The following is a 27730-nucleotide window of genomic DNA, read 5'->3' as shown; positions in this document are numbered from 1 at the left end:
ATGAATGAAGCTCAGTCTTGGCTTTCATTAGGATTTGAATCTAGGGGGCTCTGAATCCAGTCACGTGAATATCTAGGTTGTGCGATACACTGGTAAGGTCAGAGGCAGCAGGCTAACACCTCCTCTTGGTTACAATTCCACTGAATTCCTTGTTCACACCAGGAATACATGTGACCCAGCGAGACAGAATGTCTTGGAAGAAAGGCCTAGCAGCCCTCAGCCAAGGAGACATTTTCCTTTGATGTGTGTAGGTGTGCATGCAGGAAAGCGCAGCAATATGAAACACAGTTGCTGGAAACTGCAGTTATTCTTGAATTTTTATGAACGTCTGCAGGTGCATATTTGGTCTTCGCCAGGGAGGACGTGTAAAGCGTGGCACAGAGCAGTAGAGCACGCATTTATACCTAGGTTTGAAAATAAGGATGCGGGGCCGGGGAAGGAGATTGCATCTGCTTTGGGAAAATTGCCATGGGAGTGGCCAGAGACATGGTGCTGATGCACTGCCTCCTGGCAGAACCCATAAGGGTGATATAATATGAACTGATACAGCCCTCCCGCTCTGCAAGGCTGGTCTGGGACACAGGGGAATGTGTGTGCAAAAGCAAAAGCACCTGTTGTGAAGACAGCGTCTATGCCAAAATACTGACCGTTGCCCAATATAATATTGGATGCCTGTTTGAGGACCCCAGTCCTGCATCCAAGGAACTAAACCATGTATGTGCTAGGACAGGGGTCAGCAACCTTTCCGAAGCAATGTGCCAAAATTTAATCTTTTGACCTCTATGCACACTCCCAGTGCCAGGGATACTTTTTAAAGTCACTAATAGTCCTACTTACAATAGCGTCATTCATAAATTAGATGGAGAGCTTTACCATTTAGCTGTGGCTGGTGGCAGGAGGGAGAACCCTGGAGTGCAGAAATGGGGCTGGCATGTCTAGAGGGCAAGCAAGCTGAGGGGGAAGAACTGGGCAGCTCTGGGGAATCAGGACCTCCAAGTCCCTCACTGGAATTAACTGCCTGCCCAAAGGGTGGGATAGGGGCAGCAACTGGCATGGTAGCAAGACAGGGCAGAAATGACAAGCAAGAGGGCTCAGCCTCCATCCCAGACAATGGGCAGAAGTGGGGGCAGATGGACTAAAAAATCCCTGCCCTTGGGCAGGTGGCAAGAGGGGAGCAGAGGGACTAAATCCCTGTCCCTGGAGGGGGGCAGATGGAAGGCATGAGGGGGCAGAGGGGCTCAGTCCTGTCCCTGGGGGAGGTAGAGGCAGAGGTTGGGGGCAGAGGAGGGTAGATGCAGGGGGAGGGAGTGTCATGTGCAGCAGGGGGAGTAGCTCTGCATCCGCCCCACCTTTGGCTGGAAAGGCCCAGCCCCATGCTCCCGGCAGCTCTGCGCCCCGCTGCACCTGCAGCCAGGTCCACCTGTCCTGCCTCTCCACCAGCCAGCTCATGGGCAGGGCTCCCACATCCCCACCTTCCCATGGCGGCTCTGCTCACTGCGGTGTGCACCTGTGATAACAGAGCAGCACCTGCGGATCTCTGAGTCCTGGCTACGTGAGGGAGGAGCAGTGGGCCTGAGCTCCTGCCTCGCATGCTGATGAAAATCGGCTTGTGTGCCTCTCTTGGTACCCATACCAGGGGTTGCTGACCCCTGCTCTAGGGTAAATACATAACTAGATTATTTTCTTTTGCACTTCTTTTCCATCTTACTCCACCTACTGGTTACTTTCTTTCCATCCCACTCAGGTACAGGCTAAATGCGGCTGTCCTAACTTCAGTCGAATTTCCCTCAACTTAACTTCTTCAGAACTTGCCACTGACTTGGGCTTCCTGTGAATTCACTCTGTGTGATGAGTTATTAGCAACCTGAATCATACTTACCAAAACAAAACACCCACAATACAAGTTAAATCCTCTCTTTGTGCATGGCAACGTCTGCCAGCAAAGATTTTTTTGAGGTACGACGAAGGAAAGCGACCAGAGACCACCACCCTGTAATGGTACACACTGGGAAGGAGAAGATACTCCCAATAGTACGTAATGTAAATTGGAGATTCAAGGCTGTTGGGTTAAATTTTAAGACAAGTGGCTGGATGTGGTGGTAAGAGAAGAGGGATGCTATTTTCTGAATGCCAACTTCTGGAGTAATGACATGGTGTTTAGTATTTGAGCGTCTTACCCTAATCTAATCTGTACCATTCAAATGGCATGCATCAAGATGGTGATGACCAAGGAGCCAGATGGTGGAATTCTAGGGCAGTGGAACTGGCTTTGGCCTTGGGCATCTCATAGACCCTGTCTCTGATTTGTTTGCTCCTTTACTTTGTGCCGCCCTCCTCTGGAGATCTGTGAGGCTTAATTCATAAATGTTTTAAAGCCTTTGAAGCTCCCTGTCTGGAAGGGACTCAGGACTTGTGAAGTATAATAGCCAAACCTCATTGTCACGGGTGTTGCTGTGTGTTGCGTGGTTGATGCTATCGTGCTTTTATGATTTTTAATCAAGTATCCCAAAGCTCATGACAAATTTAAGAATCAAATCCTCCTCCCTGGTGAAATTCTTAGTCCTGGCCAACTAGGCTTCTTGACGCTCCAGCAAGCGACCTTACTTATCCCCATTTCACAGATGAAGAAACTCTGAGTCTGAGAGTAGTTCCATGCCTTGCAAATGGTCATGCAGAGAAAGCAGAAAGGCTGGGACCAGAAACCAGTAGTCCTGGGCCATCGTGCCCTGCTCATGTCTCCAGACCGTGCTACTGGTTATATGCAGTGACAAAAAGCAACACCTGAATAGGCTTGGAGTCTGTAGGAAACGTAGCCATGTCTGTGCAGGCACCGTGTAACTCTGACCGCGCATGTTCTCATTCCCCAGCTGCATGCTGTTGGCTTTTGATGGCTGCTGTGGGGAAATGCATCCAGAATGTCATGAAATGTTGAAACACAATGCATCTCCTGTTTGTCTCAAGCCAGGGCTGCCCGCCCCGCTTCTCCTGTTCCGCTCTCTGCATATGCAATTTTTTCATCATGGACTGGCTTCCATGGACTCCCTTCCTCCTCTCGTTCCAAGCCAAGAGTTGTGAATAATTAACACTGCAGCTGGCTTTTGCCTTCATGGCAGACAAGCTGTTGGAACCCATGCCAGCGGTGCATTTGTTTTCCCCTTCCTGGGTTTTCTGAGCTAGTCAGTGGTAACATCCAGTGTGTGCTCACAGGCTGCTTCCAAAAGGCCTGGCTACCCACAGCTTTTGAGAGCCAACCATTTTGAGTGCTGTGAAGGAGGATGGCTTTCTAGCTTTGCTGGGTGTGAAACAGCCAATGGCCCAGATTTTGAGCTGGTAGACGTAGTTGCGGCTGCCTTAGAATTTTTTGTGGGAGTTACACATTGCAGCAGGTTTAAACTTGTCCCAGTAGTTTTACAGAGAGAGAGAGAGAGAGAGAGAGAGAGTAGGAGTGTTGGGATTTTGAGAGCATTCAGGCATAGGTCCTCACTGCCTTAGCAAGAGCCCCTCCAGCAGACTGGGTGTTTGAAATGCTAAGCACCCTCTCCAAAAACATAGGTCCCTAGTTATTCAGATATCTCTAAAAGACTCACGGTAGGAAATCAGGTGAAGGGTGCAAAGGACTTACCTGAATTTTTGCTCATCGATTGGGAAAAGGTGTTCGCTTTACTCAGTAAACAGAGCTTTGATGGATTCCCAGGGTCCTTCCAGGAGCTGAGCTGTTAAAATGACATTTTTATTACTGTTCATAAAATCCAAGCTCCTACTGCTGCTGGGAGATTAGATTTAAGCTGAGGGCAAACTTGCTGGTCCAGTGGCTCAACAAGCAAGGGCATGGGAGGTTAGAGTTTAGAGTTGGCGGCTGTCGGGGACGGAGAGGAAGCTGTAGATGCACAGCTGAGTGAGAGCAGCAGGAGACTTAGTGGGCAGAGCAGGGGAGCCGCCGTCGAAGCGTGTCCCAGAGAGAGCAGAGAGGAAAGCTGCAGCTTGGAGTGTGGGTGTGGTTGGCATTCTGGGAGACCCACCGGTGCGGTTTGCAATGGTGCGATTCATGAGGCTTGTCCTTAGAGTGGTAAAACTTGAGGAAGACATAAGAGGGGTGAAGAGGCTAAGGAAATACATTAAAGGGGTAGTGGGGAATCTCTCTTCACAGCCTGGCAGTAAAATGGAAAATCCATGTGTCTTTCAGGTATTTCTAAGGGACTGGTGAAGAGCTCATGGGCTGCTGGAAGTTTGGTACTGAAGGAGTCTGCTCCCTGCCCACTCCTCAACCTTTCTCTGCCTCTCTTCCTCCCACCTCCTTCCTGTCACCTTCCTCCTCCTACCTCCCTTCTCTGTGCACCCCTCAAGATCCTACTTGAAGAGGTCACCAACTCCGTTTTGAGCATGTTGAAGACCAGCCACCCTCTCAGATGAGGGAAGGGGCAGTGTTTAGAGGAGGCAGACCTGTGCAGACCTCATAACTCCATGTCTCTTTTGAGCTCCTGGCCTCTCTCTTCACAGTATTCCTCCTGCTCCTTCGGGATTGCACTAGTCCTTCACATATTTTTAACATCCCAACCATTCCTAGAGTCACCAGCATGTCACAAATGGCAAGGCAACATCGTTTCAGATGGAATAGGCAGGATGGAGTAAATGTATTTAAAGAAAAGAAAAGACAAGAAAGAACTGTTGTGGAAAGAATAACTCTTTTTCTCTGTGTCTTTTGCAGCTCTGCAGTCTTTCCTTTGCTCCTACACCACCTACCCCAAGATCCTGAAGCACATCTTCCACATCAAATCCCTCCACCTGGGCCATGTGGCGAAGAGCTTTGGGCTCAGAGATGCCCCTCAAAATCTCAGCGCCTCCGTGGCTGCCAGTCCAGGAAAGAGAACCAAACTGAAACCAAAAAGGTAGGAAGGTCCACCTCTCTGAAACCACGGACAGGGCAGGAACATGCTGTTGTGAACCCCAGTTTGAATGTTTCCTGCCAAGGGAGCTAGGAGATAATGGGAGAAAACCGGGACAAATGATGAAGCAGGAAAACAGAGATGAGAAGGCTGAAACCGCTCTTTCCATTGTCAATACAATATCCCACCCCCTCAGTCAGTCATAGGCCTCCCCCGAGAGGGAGAAAGGAAAAGGACCAGATATAATCCTAGGGTTGGAAGAGACCTCAGAAGGACATCAAGTCCAGCTCCCTGCCCAAAGCACAACCTGTCCCAACTAAATCATCCCAGCTAGGGCTTTGTTAAGCCACGACTTAAAAACCTCTAGCAATGGAGACTCCACCACCTCCTAGATAACGTATTCCAGTGCTTCACCAGCCTCCAAATGAAATAGTTTTTTCTAATATTCAGCCTAGACCTCTTCCACTGCAATTTGAGCTTCTGCTTGCTGTGGGAAGAGCGACTTCAAGATGGCTGGCGGGTTTTTGTTGTGTGCCCTGTTGACTTCTGCCTTAGTAACAGCCATCCTCTTCACACTCTGTGGTGGAGTCTGGGGTCATGGAGAGGTCTTGAGGTTTTGAATGACTTGCTACCCAGAAGTTCCTTATGAGACGGTGAGATGCAGCGGGTGGCTCTGGGGAAAAGCATTACCTGCTCTGAGAAGAGGGTGACTGGTCTGAGGAGTTAATTTGGCCATCAGGTAATCGGACAATGTTATTGGATCCCCACACTGAGTAGATGATACATGGTGCTTCTGGCCACCTGTTATAAGGCAGAAGTGGTTACACACATGCTTGCCCACCGGCAAGGCTGAACCATGTCATGTCTGCCCAGAGCCAGGCTGTCTTGCGGAGTGGCTGTGTGACATGTTTCCCCATGAATCTGCAGATTAGCCTGTCAGGGTAAGAGGGGAGCACTTTTGTGTGTCCTGTTAGGGTCTGTGCCTCTCTGATCTGTTTTTTTTTTTAAATGAACATGCGCTTCCCTTTCAGATTATAAGCAGAGATAGTCACCTCTGCTGCAGTATCCAAAGGCCACTGGCCAAACCAAAGTTGATCTATGGGTAAGGATCAATGTAGCCTGGCCCACTGTAATGTCACTGCTGCACATGAGATCTGGTCAAAAGAGGGACCTTGAAACTCTACCACTGGTGTGAGCTGCCTGGTACATGGGGAACAAGGCAAAGCAGTGGTTTAATCAAACGAACTTCATAAATACAAGCAATGCTTCTGGCTGATCTAATGATCCTGAATGCAGGACTGAGAGCCAGAAAAACGCAGTTCCATGGGTTAATGTGATCAGGCAAGTTACATGGGTTTTCTGTGCCTTGGTTTCCCCACAGGTTAACTTCAGTATATACTTAGTTAGTTTGCTTATCAGGTTAATTGCATTATATACTTAGTTTATTTTTTCCAAAGCCTTTATGAGTCCCAAATATTGTTTTGATTAGCTTTATTACTAAACGCAGCTGGACTGGGTGTTTGGGAGCTCAGTCTAAAAAAACCATTTCTTTTTTTAAATTACTTTGTAGTTTGGCTTCCAGTAAATGGCTCCTTTTCTGAGTCCAGTTTGGAAGTATGAAAATGTTCCTGTGTGGAGCAACAACTCTGTACCCCATAGCTCTAGATTTGCTGCTGCTGTTCTAGTTCCATTTTCTGGGTGCTCACTACCTCTCCAGGTGGCCTTTTAAACAGAATAGTCATGGTTTGACTGGGGGGAGTGGTTCTCCCCCGCCCCCCCCCACTTTGAAGAACTCAGAATGTGAGGAAGAGCACAAACTGGCAGAAGTGTGTATTAAGACAAGGAGGGGAGAGGCAGGCAGGGAGAGCGGGGTACAGAGGATGCTGTGAACATTCCAGAACACAATGCATAATGTGACAGATCTCACAACATGGTAACTTTCTCTCCCACTGACGGTCTCAGAGGAGTAGCTGTGTTAGCTTCACCAAAAAAAACCACCACCCAAGCAGTCCTGTAGCACCTTAAAAACGAACAGTTTTATTAATTTTGTTAAATTATTTTGTTAGTCTTTAAAGTGCTACTTGACTGCTTTTTTTTTGTTTTGATAGTACATAGACTAGCACGGCTTTCTCTCTGTTACTAGTTTTATTAGGTAATGAGCTTTTGTGGGAAAGACCCACTTCTTCAGTCTCCCACTGTTCCCATACACTAGTATCTCCTAGTGCAGTGGTTCTCTATTTACTATTGTGGGCTGCATTCAATGCTACCTGTAGTGCCCTGAGGATGTCACATGGGCCTCAGCTCTGTGCTGTTTGACTGCACGCACCCAATGGGCCACAGATTGAGAACCCCTTTCCTAGAGAGTCGTTACTCCTTTCTCCCTCCTGGAGGTGTTTGCTCTTGGATTTGGCTCTTCACGCTAAATGTTTGCAAGAGAGACGAGTTTTCTCTGAACTGCTTGCTGAGGAGCATCCCCCAATCAGTGGGATGCTAGAGTGATTGCTTTGTTGTGCATGTTACTTCGTATGCAAAGCAAACCCTACATTCCGCACTTCACCTCTGAGGCTGGGCCTCTGGACATTCAGAAGCTGAGACCCTGGTTTTCCCACATGTTCAGTAATAATTCTACCATGACGTCTCCCCTGGCCTCGTTTAATGTAGTTTGTCCTGTCTGGCATTCTGCGTTGAATGGGGAAGCTCTGGTGTCAAAGGCATGGTAAGGAGGTGAGCTTTGAGCTTTCACTTTTCAGAAGTGATGCTCCTGAGTTCATGTTGCATCTTCGCTACTGCAACTTCCTGCTCTGTGGCCTCAGCAGATGCAGTCTCCTTTCCCACAGCGGCCACTGCAGAAATGGTCTTGTTCACCCTGAGACCGTACCACTGCGGCTCTGCACCGTCCTCTGCTTCCCTTTCTCCAGCACATCAAGCACAAACTTCCGTTCTTCGTTTTTAAGGTCTTTCGTTGCATATTCCTGCCCCCATGTATCACTTCTTCTGGGCTACAGAAAAGTAAACTCCTACTCCACTCTTCCAGGGATGCACATGCTGAGGGCCCGTTTGTCAGATTTTCCAGCAATTGATCTTGGGGCTGTCCCCGGTATGTGTTGTCTGTTACACATGGAAGGAGCTCCCTGCATCTGCAAGGCTTTCTACCCCCTGGCATCTCTCCATAGAACCCTTTGAGACCTACAAAGCACTTGATAGTGTTTAGAGAGGTGGTGTGCTGTGACCATTGATGATCACTGTCTTTGCACTGTTACCCAGCATTCCTCCCATCTGTTTGTCATACCCGCCTCTTATCTTAAACCTAGACTGTAGCCTTTTCTTGGTGATGGCCATCTTTTTGTTACATTTTCACACAGCACCTAGCATTTCTGGCCTCTTGGCACTGCAGCAATATAAACAACACATTGTTAGATCAGAAGCATGGAATTCAGAACTCTGAGGCGTTCTCTTCCATTGTCTGTGTGGCCTTGGACACGTCACCAAAGTCCACATTTCTAGTCGTAGGCCCTTAAATAGCAGATCTGATTGGCCAGTGTTCTGAGTACCCACAATACCCAGTGACTTCAGCTCTGAAGTTCAAGCCACTGAAGTAGTTTCATGCAAAATGAGGTGTCCAACTTAAGGCACCCAGGGCTAGATGCCTAGCTGGTGTAAATAGACCCAGCCTCATTGGAGGCCTTGAGAGTTATGTCTGTTTACACCTACTAAGAATATGCGCGCGCGCGCACACACCCACCCCCCCACCCACCCCGATTGGGAAACGTTGGCCTTTGCTTTTCCATGTCACTGCTGGTAAAATGAGGATGATGCTGGTGAGACTGTGGTGAGGCTTAATTAATATTTGTAAAGTGCTGATGATCACCAAATGGTACGTGCCACTTATAGCTAACAGTGTTCTTGGGCCAGATCCCTACAGGTGCCCTGCATCTGCACTTCCACCAGGCCTGCCAACGTGGAGGCTAAGGGGGCAGTTGCCCCCAGGCCCCTTTGAAATGTCATGAAGCACTGTGGCACTGGTCCTCACACAGTGGGGGCGGGATACACAGGGCTGGCTTCCCTAAGCCCCACCACTTCCAGGGCAGGGAGCTGGGCCCCTCTCCCACCTTGCCTCCAATTCTGTCAGGATTTTCTCCTTTACTGTTGCATTAGCAATCCCACTGTTCCTACCACAGGCAGTGCCTCATTGGAGATGATGCAGCTGCAGGAAATTAAGCAAAATGCCAGTGTAGACAAAGCCGAGGGGTTGAACTAAAACCCAGTCTGTCACACACCCCAAACTTTCAGCAAGTTTGAATCAGTCCGAATGGCTCATGGCTAATAAATAGATGGGTAGTTTGGCCACAAATCCAGAGTTGCACAGACCCGTTATATTGCCTATAGGTGAAGTTGCTTGCTCATTCTGTAACATGAAGGCCGGTGAAGGTTGAATTTGTTTGCCACTTGGAGGACAGAACAGCCACTGCTGTTTTTGAGAGAGCTGGCTCCAAGTTATTTTTGATCGGACCCTGACTGCTCTGGCTCCTTCCATGTCCCATCCCTGGCGTCTGCTGCACATAAAGCCCGCTCTTCCCAAAAAGGTCTGCGAAGGCCTGGTCTATACAGTTTTGTATTGGTTTATTTATGATGATTAGTGGAATGATTTTTTAAAACTAACTTATGGTTCTCCTCAGCCCCTACTGAGCACTTAGTTCTACTGGTGTAAAGAGGCCTTTAAATAGCCTAGGCTTGATCTACACCAGGCAGGTAAGTCAATTGTTCATATGCAGTTCTAGCTAGGGCGATTGCTTAGCTAGATCGACTTATCTGCAATCAACTTACCTGACCATCCTCAATGAGGAAGGTCAACAGGAGAGTTTCTCCCATTGACCTCCCTTACTCTTCGCGATATTGAGGAGTACAGGGGTGGAATGCTGACCCCAGTAGGTCAATTTTGTGCATCTCTGACAGGTGCATGAAATTGAACCCTGGAAGATCAATTCTCACTGGGTCAGTCTTCCAGGTAATGTAGACATGGCCTCAAGCCTGGTCTTTACTAGGGATCAAAGTCAGTCCCATATATGCAATTCTAGTCATGCTATTAGAATTGATTTATCAAGATCAGCTTTGTTCCCTGATGTAGATCGGGGCTTTTTGGGCTCACACCAGCGTCCCCTACTCCACACAGCAGCATGGACTACCAGGGTTGATGGTCAAACCCAGAGAGATCGATTTTTGCCACGTCTTCACTGATGCAGCAAAATCGGTCTCTGGAAGATGAATCACACACAGCATGTTGAGCAGCCCATAAGTATAGACCTACCTTCATTTCCATTCCCTTGCAGATGTAAGCTATAAGCTCCTTTATACTAGTGTTGCTACATCTGCCCTAGGGGTGTTTGTACCAATATAGTTAAAGGGGTACAACTTTTGTTTGTAGACAGAACCTAATTTGAGCTGTCTCGGTTCTTGTATGTCCAGCCTAAGAGGCTGGGAGCCTGATTTTGAGAGGTGCTGAGCAGCGTTCCCTCAAATTTTTTCCATGCATGTGCGGAGTAAATTTTGTTATATGCACCAAGGAAAATGTGGATGTGCACCACCAGTAGACACACAAGCTGCTGGCTGTGGGTGTTCTGTTAATCAGCTGGGCAGCACCTGAATCTCTCCTGGGCAGTTGTCCAAGTGCTCAGCATACAGGAAACATTGCCAAGCACCCACAACACTGCCAAGTCAGTGAGAGCTGTGGGGGCTCAACACCAGTGTTCTGTGTAAGCTGAGCATTTGGGTGTCCATCCAGGAGAGAGTCACATGCCACCCAGCTAATGAGCAGAGCACCCACAGCTGGCAGCAGCCAGGAGCATGTGTTTTCCCCTTGTGGTGCACATCCACAAATGCCTCGGTGCGCACAACAAAATTTATTCTGCAGGTGGATGGAAAAAATTAGAGGGACTCTTGGTGCTCAGCACCTCTGAAAATCAGGCCCACGTTGTTTCCAGCTGGTCCCACAGAAACAAAGGCCAGTCACTGTGAAATGAGGTGCTGTTCCATAATCGCAGCAGCAGATTCTCTCTCGGCAATCGCTTGCCACTCAAACGTAGTTATGTATTTAAAAGAAAGTAAGTCTCTTTTCATTAATAAATGTCTGCGGGACTCTTTCTGTGTAATCATTGCTGCAAACTCCCATTAGCAAGCGTTTGCTGTGCATTTAAAATACTGTGCTGCATAATGGTTGGTGGGCCTGCAACTTCTCCAGCTTATGCACAGACCCTGGAAAAAGCAAGGGGGGAGGGGAAGGGGATGCTTTTAAAAAAAAAAAAAGTTGGAGCCAGCATTGTCCTTGCTTTGAGAAGCCACCAGGGATAGGCCAGGGCTCTGCCTCCTGCTTCAGCTGACCCTCGCCAGCAGATGGGCAACAGGACGGGAATGCCCCTGTGAGCCAGGGATTTAACAGGGCTTTATTTAGGGAAGAATAGCCTGCTTAGCCGATAAAGAGCATGTAAGATGGTATGGGGCAGGCTTTGATGTTTTGCTGGCCCAGCGGGGAGCCAACGGATGACTGACAGCAGTGTGTCACAGGATTACTCAGCCTGTGACAATGCCTCTCTCTGTTCCTGTGATGTTGCTACTCTGTTACAGCTACTTTTTCTCTTGTTATGTGCCTTTTAGGTGGAATTCCTCCTCCCCATGTCTCCCATCCCATTAGAGTACAGACAGGCTCAAGATACAGTAGGTAGCAGGCGGCAGTATGGAGGCATTAGAACAAACAGCGTAAGAATGACTTAAACGCTCATATGCACATGTATTTGTATAATTGCAGGTCAGGGAAAGTGAGCAGGCTTTGCACAGGCCGGTCACGGCTCAGACTCCAGCTTTCAAGTCTTGGGGCAGCTGGAAAATAAAGAGACTTCACAAAATAACCGGTGTTGCCTGGTACAACAATTGTTGTTCTGTGCAGAATCTTTTTTCTAAATTATCTTTTTCTCTGTGTGTATGAGAGAGAGAGCTTATGTTAAAATGTATAGTGAAAAGAATAATGAAGATAGGTTCATATTCTGCTCTCTGATGTAAATCCAGAGTAACATTTTATTTCTTTAGAAATAACAAGCAGTTCTGTAGTTCCTTAAAAACTAACACATTTATTAGGTCATGAGCTTTCGTGCATAAGACCCACTTTTTCAGTTTAATCTGATAATAATAATGATGATAATCTGAAGAAATGGATCTTACCCACAAAAGCTCATGACCTAACAAATTCGATAGTCTTTAAAGTGCTACAGGACTGCTTGTTGTTTGAATTTCTGTAGAGTTATTCTGAATATACACTGGTGTAACTGAGATCAGAATTTGGCCTGTGATTTTGTTTTTAATTATTGTAAAATGCAGGCTTGAAACAACAGCAGCACAGCCATCGAACAGACTTTAATAGTTTTTTATCATGTGATACTGCAAGTATCAGTTGTCATATGGTAATTACACATTGTGTCCAAACATCCGATATCTTTTGAGCAACCTGCAAACCAAAGCCCCATCTCTCACCACCTGTGTGGAGAATAAAGAACAAACAGTCCCAAGAAAAAGAAAGAAATCAAGAAATAAAGTGCAGGGGAGGGACCGTTAAATGCAGAGGAGTTTTGGTGTTTTTCATTTTTCAAACAGCCTTCCTTAAACACCCTTAAAGAGTCCAGATAGAAAAGCCAAAAACTGACGGCAAGGCAGCCAGTTGTTTGTTTTGTTGTAAATGCTGAAATGCTGTTCTCTTTCTATCCTAAATGCATGCATTTGTTTTCTCTGTCTCTTACGCTCTCTAGTCCTCTTCATAAATTGTTTGTTATAAGCTGAGGAAATACTTAATAGTCCCTTTCTGTGCAAACTTTGTTCTGAAGATCACGTTGCATTAAACTAATCACTCAGGATCTTTGTGGAAGGTGAAATGCAGCACTGATTAGCAGTTGTATAGGAGTTAGCAGGTTTCTCTCTTCTGCCAAAGATGGTGGAACTCCTTGCCACGTGACGGCATTGAGGTCACAAACTTACAGAGATTGAAAGAAAGAATGGATGTTCACATGGTTAACAAGAAGCACCTGAGTTGTTATAATTACTGTAGCCAAAAGTTTTGGAAGGGGGAAAACACTTCACACTTCAGGGTGTAAGCCAGTCTGTGCTAGGAATCAGGATGAGACCTTTATGGGGAGGCAGATTACACCCCGTCTCCCTACGGATGAGTTCTTACATCCTCCTCTTAAGCAGCTGTTGATGTCCACTGTTTGAGAGAGTACTCCGAACTAGACGGAATGTGGATCTGATCCAGTCTGGCAGTTCCCTTGTTCCTTGTGCCTGCATGCTGTTCCATACCCATCCAGTTATTTTCTCTGGGTATGTCTACGCAGCAGCCCTATTTTGAAATAAGCTGTTCTGGAATAGATAGTTTGAAAGAACTCTGCTACACGCAAAAATGTATTTTGAAATAGCACTAAGCTATTTTGAAATATGTCATCTACACACAATAGAACAGAGTATTCGAAATTCCAACATTGAACGCCTTATGGCTTATTTCAAAATAGGTGCCATTCCCTGTCTTAACAGCCCCAATTTTGGTATAAGCCAACCACTCCTTCGAAATAATTTTGAAATACAAGTTGCGTTGTGAAGATGCGAGGATAATTGTTTCAAAACAACAGCTGTTATTTAGAAATGTGTAGACATACCCTCTGTGCAAGGAGCTGTACGTGGGATAAGCAGGATGGGAAGTGCTGGTGCTGGCCTGGGAGCTCTGCTTCTCTGAAGCCATTTTTCAGTTACAAAAGCACAAAAATCTTGCGAACCACCAACTTCTATGTCCATTAGAGTATTTGCATTTAATGTGAAAGATTAGTATATGAGTATTGTCTCTTTACAGGGAAAGGATAAGATAAGGAACAGAACATAAAGTAACCAATGAATAGTTATAAAGAACACAGGACTTACCCAATCAGCCCATGAGTTGCCTGCCTCACGGGCATCTTTGTGAGGCTTAATTTAATTGATAGTTCTAAAACATCTTGAGCAAATTGTCATCCCCTGGGCAACTGGCAACGTCCATTAATTGCTTCTTCAAGGAAAGGGAAGATGTCTAGCATTGGCAGCGGGACCCACAGCCACTATGGGCCCTGAGGCAAGGTGGGAGGGGGCCTGGCTCTGTGCCTCTGGAAGAGGCAGGGCCTAGGGCAGTGAGCCCTTAGTGCCACTCAGAACATAGTATGTACCCTCCTCCCTCTCCCCCCCTCCGCCCTCAACCACACAGAGCAGCGAAGTATTGCTACCTGGAGTTTCAACAGGGCCTGGAGCTCACATTGCCACTGCAGCTGAAATAGAAGCATCAGTGGCCAGAATTCTGGGCGCCTTTGAAATGCCAAGCCCTGGGGCAAATTCCCCCCACTTTATCTCCCTGTCAGCAGGCCTGGGCATTGGAGTTGAGGTACTGGGTGGGAGTTCCAAACCGAACTTCAGGTTTCAGCTCTGCGGCAGACTTCGTGTGTGACCTGTGTCCCCTGTTCCCCATCAGTAAAATAAAGCAGATCATTCATCCCTCACAGAAGTGGTGTGTGCGAATAAATGCATTTGTGAATTTAATGCACCCAGGTATTACAGTGGTATTCCGTCTTAACAGCACCTACTGAAGTAGCCAGCTGGGTAGAAAAGTTTAAAAGCTCTTCTTTAGAGAATAAACTTTGTACAGGTTGAACCTCTCTAATCCAGAACACTCTTGTCCGGCAACTTCCGTAATCCAGCATGGTTTTCGTTAGCCACGTGACCACTAATAGGCATGACAAAGTTTCCAGTAGTCCCCAAAACTTTGTTTCCAGCCACCAGTCCTGGCTCTCAGTGTTCTGTGCTGTTATTTAGTTGTAATTTAACCCTAAATGTCTCCTAAGAGTTCAGTAAGCAGTGGAAGTGTTGGTAATGTGCTAGACAGTACTGACCTGTGGGCCGGCAAATTCTCTTGTTCAGCGCTGGTCAGGTCCCGAGAGTGCCAGACTAGAGAGGTTCAACCTGTAGTGTGGCGGTCACACTTGCGGGCCTGTAAGGTGCCTGGTACAATGACCAGCTGGATGGTGAGTTGTTCTGTTACATTTTCCTTCCCCAGTAAGGGCCCAGAATGGGGTAGAGGGGTGTGGCTTCACTTCCCTCCACTTCCATTGTCTTTAAATTGAACTGTGGGTGTTCACCTCAGTGGTTCAGGCCCTATGCAGTGTTCTCTGTAAGATGAGCATGTGGGAAGTCACTCAGGATTCATGAGTTGCCCCCGTGGTGAGCAGTATGTGTTTCTGTTGGTGGTGCACAGCTGCACATGCCTTGGTGCACATAACAAAATTTATTTTGCCAACAGATGCAGAATTTTAAATGAAGCCCTGGCCCTATAGCTTTGTGTGCATTAGAAGAATTAGTACCTGTTTCTCAGCAATGCTGCATCTGCCCCTGTGCTGGCAGTGATGAAAGCATTAGTACAGACTGGGCTTGGGTGTGTTATGCTACAGCTTCGCAAAAGGCCTTCTCGGAATTGGATGAGACAGTGGCAAAAATGCCTGAGCCCATGTGCCTCACCGTTGCTGGGGAACATTGTTCATCTGGTCTCTCCTCTGTGTTCCCTCCTGTAAGTCGTGGTGTTGTCATGCTTGTTGGTCTGGAGAGCACTTTGCCAGGGACTACTTAGCGGTGAGTTCTGCTAACTCTCCTTAGAGCGATACATTATATGCCAAGTCGTATCCTTCTCCTGACTGCTAGGCAGCACTTTCTCATCACCGCCCTGTACCCAGGCAATGCTGGAAGTGCACAGCTGGGGAGTGGAATAGGATGCAAATTGGTACCTTTTCTTGGTACATTTGATGTGATGCCATTGAACTTTTCTTTGGCATTGGCAACCTTAAAAAGACAGACTCCTCTAACAAAAGAGCTCCTCGAGCAAGGCTGCAGCTGTATCTCCCTACAAAGCAATAATCTAATCATTAGAAGCAGCTTGCCTGCCAATTTTTGTGTGGCATTTACAGCTTCCTTAATATCACTTAATTAGACAAAGGCAAGTCTGGAGTTTTGCCCATTGAGGGATTTCACTCAGTTTGGTTCAGCTACTGTCTGCTCTGCAGAAAGGCAAAAAGGGCCAATGTCAGATACAAGTGAAGGGCTGCAACGCGGTTCAGAAATTCAGAGTTGATCCAAAAACACAAGAGGAATGGCTGGTGGGAGAGGAATTACAGTAATTCCATGAGATATTTCACACAAAAGAGGCAAGTCCTTATCAGCACCAGAAGGTTTGTCCTGAGAGCAGAATATATTTAATGATCAAAAACATCATATTACTATATGCAGGTGAGGCAGAGGTGTTCTTGGACTGTGTGTCTTATCCCACCAAACGCACAATACAGAATCTTTTTGGCTTTTCGGTACGCGAAGCAGGGGGAGCTAGAAAATCACAGTGATCGGTGCTGGAATTGAACACCTCTTATCAGATGAGTCTCTTCTGCCAAGTGAGTGAGTAGAGAGAGGCCAGGCACAGCTCTCCAGGGGCATTTTTCATCCTGCCTTCACAGGAAGAAGAATGAGGCTTGGATGCTCTTCTGTGTAGCTGTAGTACAATTGCCCTAGATAATTCTAAGGTTGGGTTCTTTATCGGTTAATGTTTACTGCAGCGGAGCAACAGTCAGTGCTCCTTGTGAGCCAATTATCTACCTCCTTATATTATCAGGCTTGTTTGCATCAGCTGATGACGTCGTATGCGGGCCCATCTGTTGCCCTGAAAGAAGTGCAGCACCGCTGATGAATTCTATGCCCACAAAAACCTGGGTTGAGTTGGCTGCAGATGGCTCATCCAATACGATAGGTAGAAAAAGCAGGTGTTGAAACAGCCTTGGCCCAGAGGTATCCCAGCCCTGTTCCCTGGCACACATTCAGCTGCAGGATGGAATTAGCTGCTGGAGATGCTGTCAAGCAGATTGATGGCGTGATCCACATTGAATGTTCTCTGATAAATTATACAGTCGTGAGGTTCTTGCCCAAAGACAAACCATAAGTTCTATGTCTGTTTGTCAAAACTTGATACTCTTTCTTCGGGTGGAGCAATTTCTGGGAACTCCTTGGGCCAGCTGCAATCTATGTGTGTTTGTTAAAGGTTGTTTGGACTTGTTGCATTGCATTGCGGTGGGATTTTATGCAGCTGAAGACAAAGAGAAGATACTGCTGAACAAGCTAAAATAAATCGGAGGGAGCTTGTTCACAGTTAAGCAGTGGTAAAGACCTTCTCAGAAGGATTTCTTGGAGTTATCAGATTTCTCATTATGGCCCAGAACAAAGAGCATTCTCCTAAATATATGCATTTGAACTAATCCAGTATGCAGTTCTTTTCAGTCAGAGATGAGGCTTCTGCACAGTTCTTCAATGAAACAAAAGTATCTGTGAAACCTCACGTTAAAATTTTGTGTGAAAATTAAGGATACTTCAGATTTTTTTCTCTGTTGCTGTTGTCTTGATCATTTCCAGTGGTGAATGTTTGATAGCCATAAGCAGATTTTGCATGTTCTAGCAAATTGAATCTGACACTGTTGGATATTGAGGATTTTGATGCACAAGTTTTAGACCTGAATAGGAGCCCTAACATTGCTACGGAATTTACAACTCCAGGGCTGTGTCTACACTACAAAAATAACTTTGAAGTTGTTTACTTCAAAGTAAATGACTTCAAAGTAGAGCATCTACACACACCCTACTTGGAAGTTAAACTTCAGAGTAGGACACTGCTCCATTCCTGCAAATGGAGTAAGGACTTTAAAGTTGGGCTCTCTACTTCAAAGTTAACGTCGAAGTAAGGGAAAAATGTGTTTAGACTCTCTGCTGGCTACTTTGATGTAGTGGTTAACGTCAAAGTTAACTTTGAAGTTAGCTGGTTCCTAGTGTAGACACACCCCAGAGTTCAGGGAGGGCAAAGCCAACTGTGGAGTTAATGCTCTGCAGAGTTGATAGTATCCGAAAGGAACTGTGGAAGGCACCAGTGGGATTTTCAGAAATGCCTAGAAGGCTCAGGAGCACATGTTCAATTCAGTCCCATGGGAATTCGTGCTTCATTTTAGCACTTGTGAAAATCTGACCCTGAAATTCTAATCGTAGATTGTTGGTTTACATCTAGTTTAGTGAATATTTCCAGAGCAGGAATTGTGTGTTCCAATGAGTAAGTGGACAGCACCAGTGTTCCCTGTAAGCTGAGCGCTTGGGCAGCTGCTCAGGAGAGATTCAGGTGTCACTCAGCTGATTAGCAGAGTGCCCACAGCTGGCAGCATGTGTTTCTATTGGTGGTGCACAGCCACACATGCCTTAGTGCACATAACAAAATTTATTCTGCCTCTGGATGGAAAAACGTAGGGGGAGCACTGGGCAGCACCTCCTGTTGTACTGCAATGGTGCCTGAGGTTCTCCATCAAGAGTCAAGGCCCAGTTGCGTGAGGTACTCCTGGGCTAGTGGTTCTCCCTGTGTATCATTTGCAGCCCACTCAGCACAAAGGTGGGTCCCAAGTGACATTCTCAGGGTCGTACTTCTATTGTGTCGATGCAGCCCATGTGAGAGAGAGAGAGAGAGCTTCATATGTGGGCCATCGTGGTAAACTGGTTGAGCAGCATGGCTGTTGGCATACAGTAAAGAAGACAATGGAGCATATTATCATGGCTGTCACAATAAAAATAATAAACAATAAAACGGCAGCACTTTGCAAACCTCCGTTCAGAGAGTGCCTCTCCTCAGGTCCTTTTCCCTCTCACTGTGATTTTATCCATCCATTACTGCATTTCCAGTAGCACCCCATTAGCAAAACTCTGAATAACCATAATGTTCTATCTGGCTCGCAGTCACGTACCCCAGGCACCGGTATTGGGACTGCAGCTCCTCTGCCATTGCTGTAAATGCTCCATATCCCCCAAGCACTTCTGGAATAAAGAAGGTTGCAACGTAAGGTTCTAAACCAAAAAGAGGTGTGCAAGTTGCCACAGTGTTCCAAGTGTGTCCGTCATAGGGGATGGCTCTTGGGCAGCACCAGGGCAGCTCTGCTAAGAATTAGTCTCTCTGTTTTCAAAAACAATAATGATTCTTTACACTGGGAACCAGGAGGAAATCTGTGCAAGAGCAGCAGCAGAATCTCTGTTCAATTTGATATTCCCTTTTTAGCTTGTATTCAAAACAGCCCAATCTTAATTGGGAATGAGAAACAACACATGATGGCAAACATTGGGGGGAGGTGAGAGGGACGTTCTTCTTCAGACCTACATCTTCTTAGTTCTCTTATGAAATTCCCAAGACTGCCTGACTCAGTTACGTAATTTTTTTTCTACTTTACCACATCCCCCAGGTAGATCTTATGACTTGAAGACTGAGAATAAATCTCAGGAGCAGATGATCTCTCTAAATGAGCAGATAAAAGCAGAAATTAGAGAGAAGCAGAACAGCATTTGAGCGTTCTCCCCTCGCTCATGTGCCTGTCTCACTTCTGCTCCTTACTTACAGTTGTCCAGAAGATCTCAGCAGCTGCTGAAATATTCCCCAACTCCGTTCGCTGCAATGCGCCAGCAGCTTGTTTTGTATTGCAGTGGTCAGAACTCCTTTCATGTTGGATGTTTCCCTGCTTTTTCTTTCTCTCTGCATTCTGCTGTCAGTGGCCTTCAAGTCCAGGAGACGATAAACGTTTGAGCCCACTGCACTGTTAAAGCCGTCAAGTGCCCAAGGTGGTGTGAAAGACAACTATGCGCTGCTGTTCTTTTAGAAGTATAGGTTATATTTCTTGCACCAAGCAATGGTGCTCCAGGCTTAAGAGCAGTTAGATTGAAGGATGGTGCTAGGAGGATATGACTCTAAGAACAGGCATTGGATTTTACTTGGTGGGGAGGGGAGGTTGTTGGAGAAGGCACCAGGATCCCTTTCATCTCAGCCTGCATTTTGAAGCTGCTTGTCCTGCATGGAGGTAGCCTTCTCGGGTGGCGACTGTCAGATTGTGGGTCAGTCCTAGCTGGGGATGGGAAGAAACAAGAACAGTGAATAGTGGGAAAGAAAAAGAGCATTGCCTCATTTTTCTGCCATTATATCTTCTTTTGTTTTAAATCCCAATGCTTTGCCATTTATCTTCTACTGTGGCAATCCTATGGTGTCTGTCCCTCATTTGGAAAGAGAAACTCCAGCCCTTTGAGGGAGACCCCAGAACTATCAATGGGGGAGGAAGGGGCTGAGTTTGACCTGCTGCCAGCACCTTACGCTGCCAAGCCCTTCTGGGTTTGTGTCCGAGGAACATGGGAATCAGCCTTGTGTTTAGTGTGAGTCAAATGACGCCAGGTTATCATTTCCCCTGGAGCACTGAGATTTTTCATCTTTGGAAAACTGACCACCTCCAGCTGTCTTTGTCTTTGTTCAGGATAAAATAAACCCTTTTAGGCCATTTCCTCTGCTCCCATAGTTGTCTCGCTTCAGAGGCTCCTGGTGCCCTGTTCTCCATGGCTGCAATATAGTTACAGCTTTCAGTGTGGTCTCTTCTCCTTACCAGCCTAGAGGTTTATTCCCCAAATGACACCAATCAGTTACTGTCTCCTTGTCCCCTCACTGCTGCTCCACTGCACAACCACAGCTTTGCCCCCTCCCCACCATGAAGCAATTAGAGGGACTTTGATCTTACTTGTCGCCTGACAACACTAAAAACCTCTTCTAGATAATTGACAAGAGCAAACAAGAACCAGGGCTGTCTCTGAATAGAGAGTGCCCAGGTTCATAACTGTGTAGCCCGGAGCAATGCTTAGACCTTTAACGGGCCCTGGCATTTGAAATCAGGATGTAAATCTGCCCGAAAATATGGACGGAACATGCTTTTGACATCTGTCCCAGCTAATGCCTCTGATCCAGCTTTGTTTGAGGTAATTCTCGGGAGAGTCCAGCCACAGAGATCAGATACAGTAGAAGCAGGAATTTCTAGCCTGGACAAGGGCTGTGGTCCATCTTGAACACTGTCCTGCCTCTGTCAGCAGCCAGTTCCAAGTACTTCATTACAAGGAACTCCACAATGAACAGTTAATGGAATGATTTGCTTATAGGGGAAGTTTCTTGCTAAGCCCAGACATTTAGTATCTCTCTTGTGCCTTGAACTGTGATGACTTCTGACACTTCCACATTTTACCCCATCTAATGGAAGCAAGGAAGGGATTTTTTAAGCCATTTAAATGTTTGTTTCTCTGAACTCTGCTGACATCTTGACATTTCAGAGAGCTGGAATGGATCCAGGTGTTGAGCAACCTTTTTCCTACCTGTGCCCCTAGGTTATATGGGTTTGAGGAACTCTACCTGAAATGGGTATGGCTACTTTTGGAATGGCTCTTTTGGAAGGCGGAATTTAACAGCCTGTGGCGTTCTGTGCCCATCAGTGTTCCTTATAAGCTGAGCACTTGAGCAGCTACCAAGGAGCAGTTCAGGTGCTGACCAGTTGATGGGCAAAGTGCCCACACTGGCAGCATATGTTTCTCTTGGTGGTGCACATGCCTCTTTGCACATAACATTTATTCTGCACATGGATGGGAAAAATCAGAGGGCACACTGATGATCATCGTGACATGTCCTGATTACAGCTCAAAAGCCAATAATATCTAGGTGGTAGATCACAGAAAGAAACCTTGGATGGTCCAAGTCTTTCACCCAGTTATGAGAACACAGCGATGTTTTCTTTATGCTACAGCCATGTTACGCATTTGTAAGCTGTTTGCAGAGGCCATCACTATTGTATCTGGGCCCTCTCACAAACTTTCATGAATGTAGCTGTGCGATTGGGTGTGGAGTGATGGGGGAGTATTATTAGCCCTGTTTGGCAGAGGGGGCAAGCTGTGGCAGTGAAATTAAGTGACTTGCACTGGGCTGCACAGGGGGTCTGTGGCAGAATCAAGGACTGAATCCAGATCTAAGCCAACTGCCCAGTTTCATAACCACAGGGCCATCCTTATGGTGGACATCTGGGTGCTTCAGTTATTTTAGACTAACCCCAAGAGCGCTGCAGTAACCTGGAAGTCAGTGGAGTATCTGGATTTGTTATGGTCTTATTGAGATCAGAATCTGGCCTGGTGATCCTGGCCTTCCAAATTAGAATTGCTATAAATTACTGCTTACAGCCCTTATACCTCTTGTTTGAATAGAGTCCTGACAACAGCAGCACTGTATTTTTCATAATGATTAGAGCCGGTTCTATAGCAGAACTCCATCAATTTGTGCCACTGGTTACAGGAAGCTGCCTTTCCTCTGCGGCTTCCCGCCTCTCCCACTACCGCTGATCCCTGCAGCAGGGGGTATTGATTTACTAATTGGGCAGTGATTTCACCTGATTGATAATAAAGTGTGGTACAGCCTCCCTGCTGAGCTGAAATTCAGCCTGGCAGATTACTTGTCCTCAGCAGCAAACAGTTCTGTGTTGTTAAGTCAACTTATGGGTTGCCTGGTAACCCTCAGATTACTGCAGGAAGTGTTTGGAGATGCAAAGACCATGTCAATCAGAAACTTTGTCATATGTTGAGAAACTCACCTAAATAAGTAAAGGGTGGCTGAAATTGCTACAGAAGGAATAGCAGGTGGCTGAGTGAGAAGACTCCTAAGTTCTATTTCTGGCTCCATTATGAGATTTTGAGTGAGTCATTTCACTTTTGTGCCTCAATTTCCCTGTCTGGTAAAGGACCTATCACTAGTCAGTCTAACACAACACGCAAGACTGAAAGCCTCTGGTTTCTAAGGCTCTAGTCTAATGCATAGTGTAGATAAATAAATATCGCTGCTGAGGCATGCACAGGGTTTCTGTTGCATGCCATCACTTCAGGTACAAGGAGTGGATACCTTCTTACCTGGTTTGTAATGAACTTTGAGGTCTATTATTGCTAGTTATTACTTACTGCCATAGCCCTACAGGCACCAACCACAAAGGGGACCCCACTGTCCTGGGCTCTTTACAGATCCATAGTGAGTGATAGCTCCTGCCCTGAGGAACGGACAGCCTAACCAGACAAGCCAGCGAAAGCTGTGAGGGGAAGCAGAAGCCTTGAGAGGGGAGGTAACTTGCACAAGAGCACAGAGCCAGTGGTACAGGCTGGAGAGGAAAAGCACAGACTATTATTTTATATTTTCCTACAGCTGTTCAGAACCACTAGACGTTCCATTTCAGAAAGCAGCAGTCAATCAGAATACAGTTGCCTTTGCAACGCTCTCTAATGTGGAAACTGTTACAGTTCTGCCCTTCGTGTCTAAGATGCCACACAGGTCTTTCTAAGCAAGCATATATATTCCTAGGGGAAAGCATCACAGAGAAAGCACATTAAAACAATGGAAGAGCCTACGCACACGTGCTAATAAATTTACCTGAGATCAGCTTTAGTAGGAGTCAACCCTTCAGACCCTTATGTTTACAAGTTCATAACAGCATTAGCTCAGAACGAGCTCCCACATGCATAGCTTTCCTTTACGCAGCCAGATCTTCAGATTCCAGGACAAGGTGAGCAGTAATGGGCCCGCCCTTGGGGCATAGTTTCAAAAGGCTGGATTTTTTTCTGGCTGAGGAGGAGAGCAGGGATTTGTATTTACACCCCTCCTTCGTTATTTCCCAGGAAACCTGCTTCATATGTATCGTCCCTATAAAACACATTCTTGTCTGCTGCGTCATTAATGGTCAGTTGATCATCCAGGGCAGGGGTGAGCAAATAGTGGCCCGTAGGCCAGATCTGGTCCACCAGAGTTAGGCCCTGGTGGGCCCCCAGCTCTATATGTACCTGTGCTTCCAAGGTATCGGGAGATCGGCACTCTCATTGGCCATGGATCACTGTTCATGCTGAATGGGAGCTGCAGAAAATGGTGTTCAACTCCGTGCTACTTTCTGCCATTCCCGTTGGCTATGAATAGCAATCCACGCCCAGTGAGAGCTGCAATCACCTGATACCTGCAGAAATGCAGGTAAATATGGCAACCATGGCCCACCAGGGACTATCCCTAGATCACCGCTGCTTTTTTTTATTGCCCACCCCTGACCCAGGGCCACAATAAAACTGCACCTACTACAGACTCCAAAAGGTATTAAACTGAGTTCAGTAAAGCATTTCAAGGCTATGGCAGGAAATTGCCATATTGCCCCAAAAGCCTGCAAGAAGCGTGTGTCATATGCCGGCTACTGGCAGAAAAGATTGTTTCGGCTTGAGGGGCTTTTTTTTTTAAGCTCTGTTATAAAATGTTTTCATTTCTCTGTGTGTTAACGCTGGCTTTTTTATTTGCAAACTGCTGTGTCACACACTTCATCAGCCGTCAGCGCGCACTCCCCCACCGGAGCATTTGTTCAGAACAAAGGCTCCCTTTTAAAAGTGGCATGATATTTTGCCACTTTTATGAAAAACTGTCACAACAAGATCTAATTCTGCATGAGACAGAACTTCAAAACAGGCATCAAGGAGAGGGAGCTGTACTTGTGCTAATGCGCAAATGTCACTTACACAGCTGTAGAATAAGTTACCCACCGAACTAGGTTTCCAGAGAAAAGCAATCTAAACTCCTTCTCTTTGCTGTCTTCTTTCCAGGCCTGAGCTTCACAGGAAAACCCAAAGCAAACGCCGTCTTGCTGAAATCTTGCGATCCGAATACTCCAGTGGGATGGACTCTGGTGTATCCAAGGTCAAGAGAACAAAACGACGTGAAAAACCTGGCAACCAGAAGGTGCCAAGCTAAACTGGGAATTTCCAGCCCTTTGCTGAAGCGAAAACTAGTTCTGGAAGACACATGGGACAGAAAGCGAAGTGACTTGCAATACAAACTGAGGGACATCAGAATTTAAACAGCGAATTTTCAAAAGTCTAAGCCCTCAGACAGCTGAGCCCCAGAAGACCAGAAAGGGACAGAAAGCAAACATGTCTCATTGTCAGTCACAACTGCTCCCGTTGCAAATAAATGCAGCTTTATGAAGATGCACCAAGTTTTGCCATTTTAAACCATTTTATAAAGAGGTCAACTGAGTGGGAGGGATTTGATAGTTTATTTTGGTGGCTGCACATTTCCCTCTACATTTCGTCTCATAGAACTGGAAGGGATCTTGAGGGGTCAGAGTCCAGTCCCCTGCCCTCACAGCAGGACCTATCACCCTCCCTGACAGATTTTTTTTTTAAATCTAAGCTGCCCCAGACCCTTGAAGGGCCCCCTCAAGAATTGAGCTCGAAACCCTGGGTTTACAAGGGCAGTGCTCTAAGCTAACCCTCCTAATGTACTAGTTAGTCATGTGGCCTAATGCACTACTGCAGAGGTTCCCAACCTTTTCACTAGTGCAGACCTCTAGTTACGCCCCCGAACCATTTGCAGACCCCCAGTCACCTCCCCAAACCATTCATGGACCCCCATCAAAGCCAGTTCTCGCCTCTATATGCACTCAATTAAATGTAAAAGGAAACCACAACATAGATTTCTGGACAGCCATGACCAACATTATTGGAAGATACTAAATTTCAAAATAATAATTGTAACTTTGCAATTTATTAAAACTTTTCTATGGTCATTTTTATTTATCTTTTATTTTTTCCCAGACCCCCTGCAATACTCATGTGGAAGTCCACAGGCCCCAAGTTGGGTACCACTGCCCCTACTGAAAGGGTTCTCAGAACAGCCACAAGGAATAAAAACAAGAATGAAACAGAATTCACAGCACTGCAAAGTTAACTTAACATGTGACCACAGCCTCATGATAGGTCAGTGATGACACCTGGTGCAGAGTAACAGTGAGGTGGGTTTGGTGTTGCAGAAGGGAAGATTCAGTCCAAAAGTGACAGTGAGGTGGTTTTGGTGTTGCAGAAGGGAAGATTCAGTCCAAAAGTGTTAATTTTGTTATATGACTGGAACTTTTCACCAATCAGAACAGTTTTTGCATTCTCCCTCCCAGCCAGTCCACTGAACAGCAACTTCTTGGTTTTAAAGCAGTAGTTCTGGAGAGAGAAGGGTGGGATATAAAATAAGTGATGGACAAAGAGTAGAAGGGTAATTAACATTTATTAAGTTAAAATTAAAGGAAACCACCTTTCTGGTTTTGGGGTGGGGGGATGGGAGATGGGTAATCAGCTTTAAAAAATAACCTGAGGATGCAAATGACTGAGTGAGATGCAGACAGTGTAAGCTAGGGGTGAATTGATCCTGTGCATGAAGGAGGGGAAAAAGGACAACCTTCTCCACGATGACTGTCATTTGAGAATTAGTGGAAACTCTTGGTAAGCTTGTAAAACTAAGACCCAGCAGCCTATGTCAGACATTGGAAACTGCATCACTCTCTGGGTTACGGGGGTGGATAATGGGCTTGATGAAATAGTGAGCAGCTGATGCATTTTTACCTGCATAGCTTTCACTGTAAGCCTCGCTGTCTTTTATTTGGGAACTGATTAATGCTGAAGGCTCGTGGGAAGGAGAGGCAGAGATCATCAACAGAAAAAATAACAAAGGAAATTGAGGCGTATATATAAAGAAAAATCAAACTCACTTATCTGATAATAACCTTCTGCAAACCACTGGACTTATGGCTGGATGGGTTTATGTTGCTGTTACACCTGTGCAGCCCAACTGATTTCTTTTTCCCTTCTCGACTCTGTAGCCTCATCTCATTTGTTGCTTTAAAGCCCAGCTAGTAAATGAAGGAAGGTGTAGCAGCTGTAGCAAATAATAGCTAAACTTAAATCATTGAAAATAAATTAGTATCCGAGTGTTAATCATGGAACAGAGATTCAACCTCAGGCATAAAACCTCAGCATAATTGTACTGTATATGTGTCTGGTTTTTAAACTTTAAGAGGGGCCTTTCTTGTCCCACTGGCTTTTAGTTTGAGTTCTGAGCAGTGCTGGGTTTTAAAAGTGATGACACAATGAAGCCTCTTGGTTTTAACTTTCAGTTCCTCCAGCCCATTCTGATACATGGTGCTACTGATTTCCATTCCCATCTACTCTTGAAATCATGGGATCTTATTTCTGTGTGGATGGAGCCTGAAATTTTCACTTTCCTAAGAAACGGTCTTTCCCTGTCTCCTTGGACTCATGTATGTAGCATGTGAGATCCATAGGGTAGTGATCACCTCCTTTGTGTCTGGCATAGGGCCAAGAATAGTGTCCGTGTTTTGTCAGTAATATGGGCCCAGATCCTACTTTCCTTTCAGAGTCAGAAATGGCCCTCCCTTCAGATGGGATCAGAACATTCATGCTGCACAATTGCGGCAGATGTGGCCTGATGCAGAAGGGAGTTTAGTGGATGAGGGGTCAGATGTGTAAGATACGTGGCTTCATCGGACATTGTTCCTTCCATAAGCTGAGAACACCAGAAGCCCAGTTGGGCCCCATGGCACGTTCAGTAGTGTAGGATTGGGCCTCAGACGTGATGACAATACAGCGGTGTCATCACTAACCTACCATGTGGACGTGATCACATGTTAAGGGGCTAATCCTGGGTTGGCCTGTTGCAATTCTTGGTGTCCTGGGGACTGAGTGGAACCATCTCAAGAAAGCTGAAGTTGGTGCATCATCCCATGTTGCTTTTCATCTTCAGAACCCACCTTTGAGTCCCTCCAAGGCGGCTACACTACGCTGCAGGTATTTGAAATGTCTCAGGTTTCACCGTTCAGATGATGGCAAGCGGGGAGGGGCACCCTTCTAGCTGGAGCCTCCTTTCCAGAAGAGATGGGGTGGAGCATGTTTGGATCCAAGTTGAAGACACACCTTTGCCATAAACCATTCCCCCAGAGACAATGACTGTCATTAAAAACAAAACAGCAAAACTTCCCTGCTCATCCAAATTCTCATTCCTCTGTCACCCAGGGGAGCAGAGAGAAAAACACCATTTATTC

General features: G+C 46.2%; 1 protein-coding gene across 2 annotated transcripts in view; it reads left to right on the top strand.

Moving 5' to 3' along the window:
* The window catches only part of DDX31 (DEAD-box helicase 31), a 77226-nt gene extending 51834 nt beyond the window's left edge, over window positions 1-25392 (top strand). For both annotated transcript variants that reach the window (XM_075015244.1, XM_075015242.1), the window contains 2 exons: window positions 4706-4886; window positions 24447-25392. In XM_075015244.1, coding sequence (XP_074871345.1) covers window positions 4706-4886; window positions 24447-24594 — 329 coding nt within the window. In that variant the 3' untranslated portion in view covers window positions 24595-25392. The remainder of the gene's footprint in view (window positions 1-4705; window positions 4887-24446) is intronic.
* Window positions 25393-27730: the final 2338 nt, after the last annotated feature.

This window comes from Carettochelys insculpta, chromosome 21, assembly GCF_033958435.1.
Source record: "Carettochelys insculpta isolate YL-2023 chromosome 21, ASM3395843v1, whole genome shotgun sequence".
Classification (NCBI taxonomy): domain Eukaryota; kingdom Metazoa; phylum Chordata; order Testudines; family Carettochelyidae; genus Carettochelys; species Carettochelys insculpta.
This window is presented reverse-complemented; position numbering and strand designations above follow the sequence as displayed.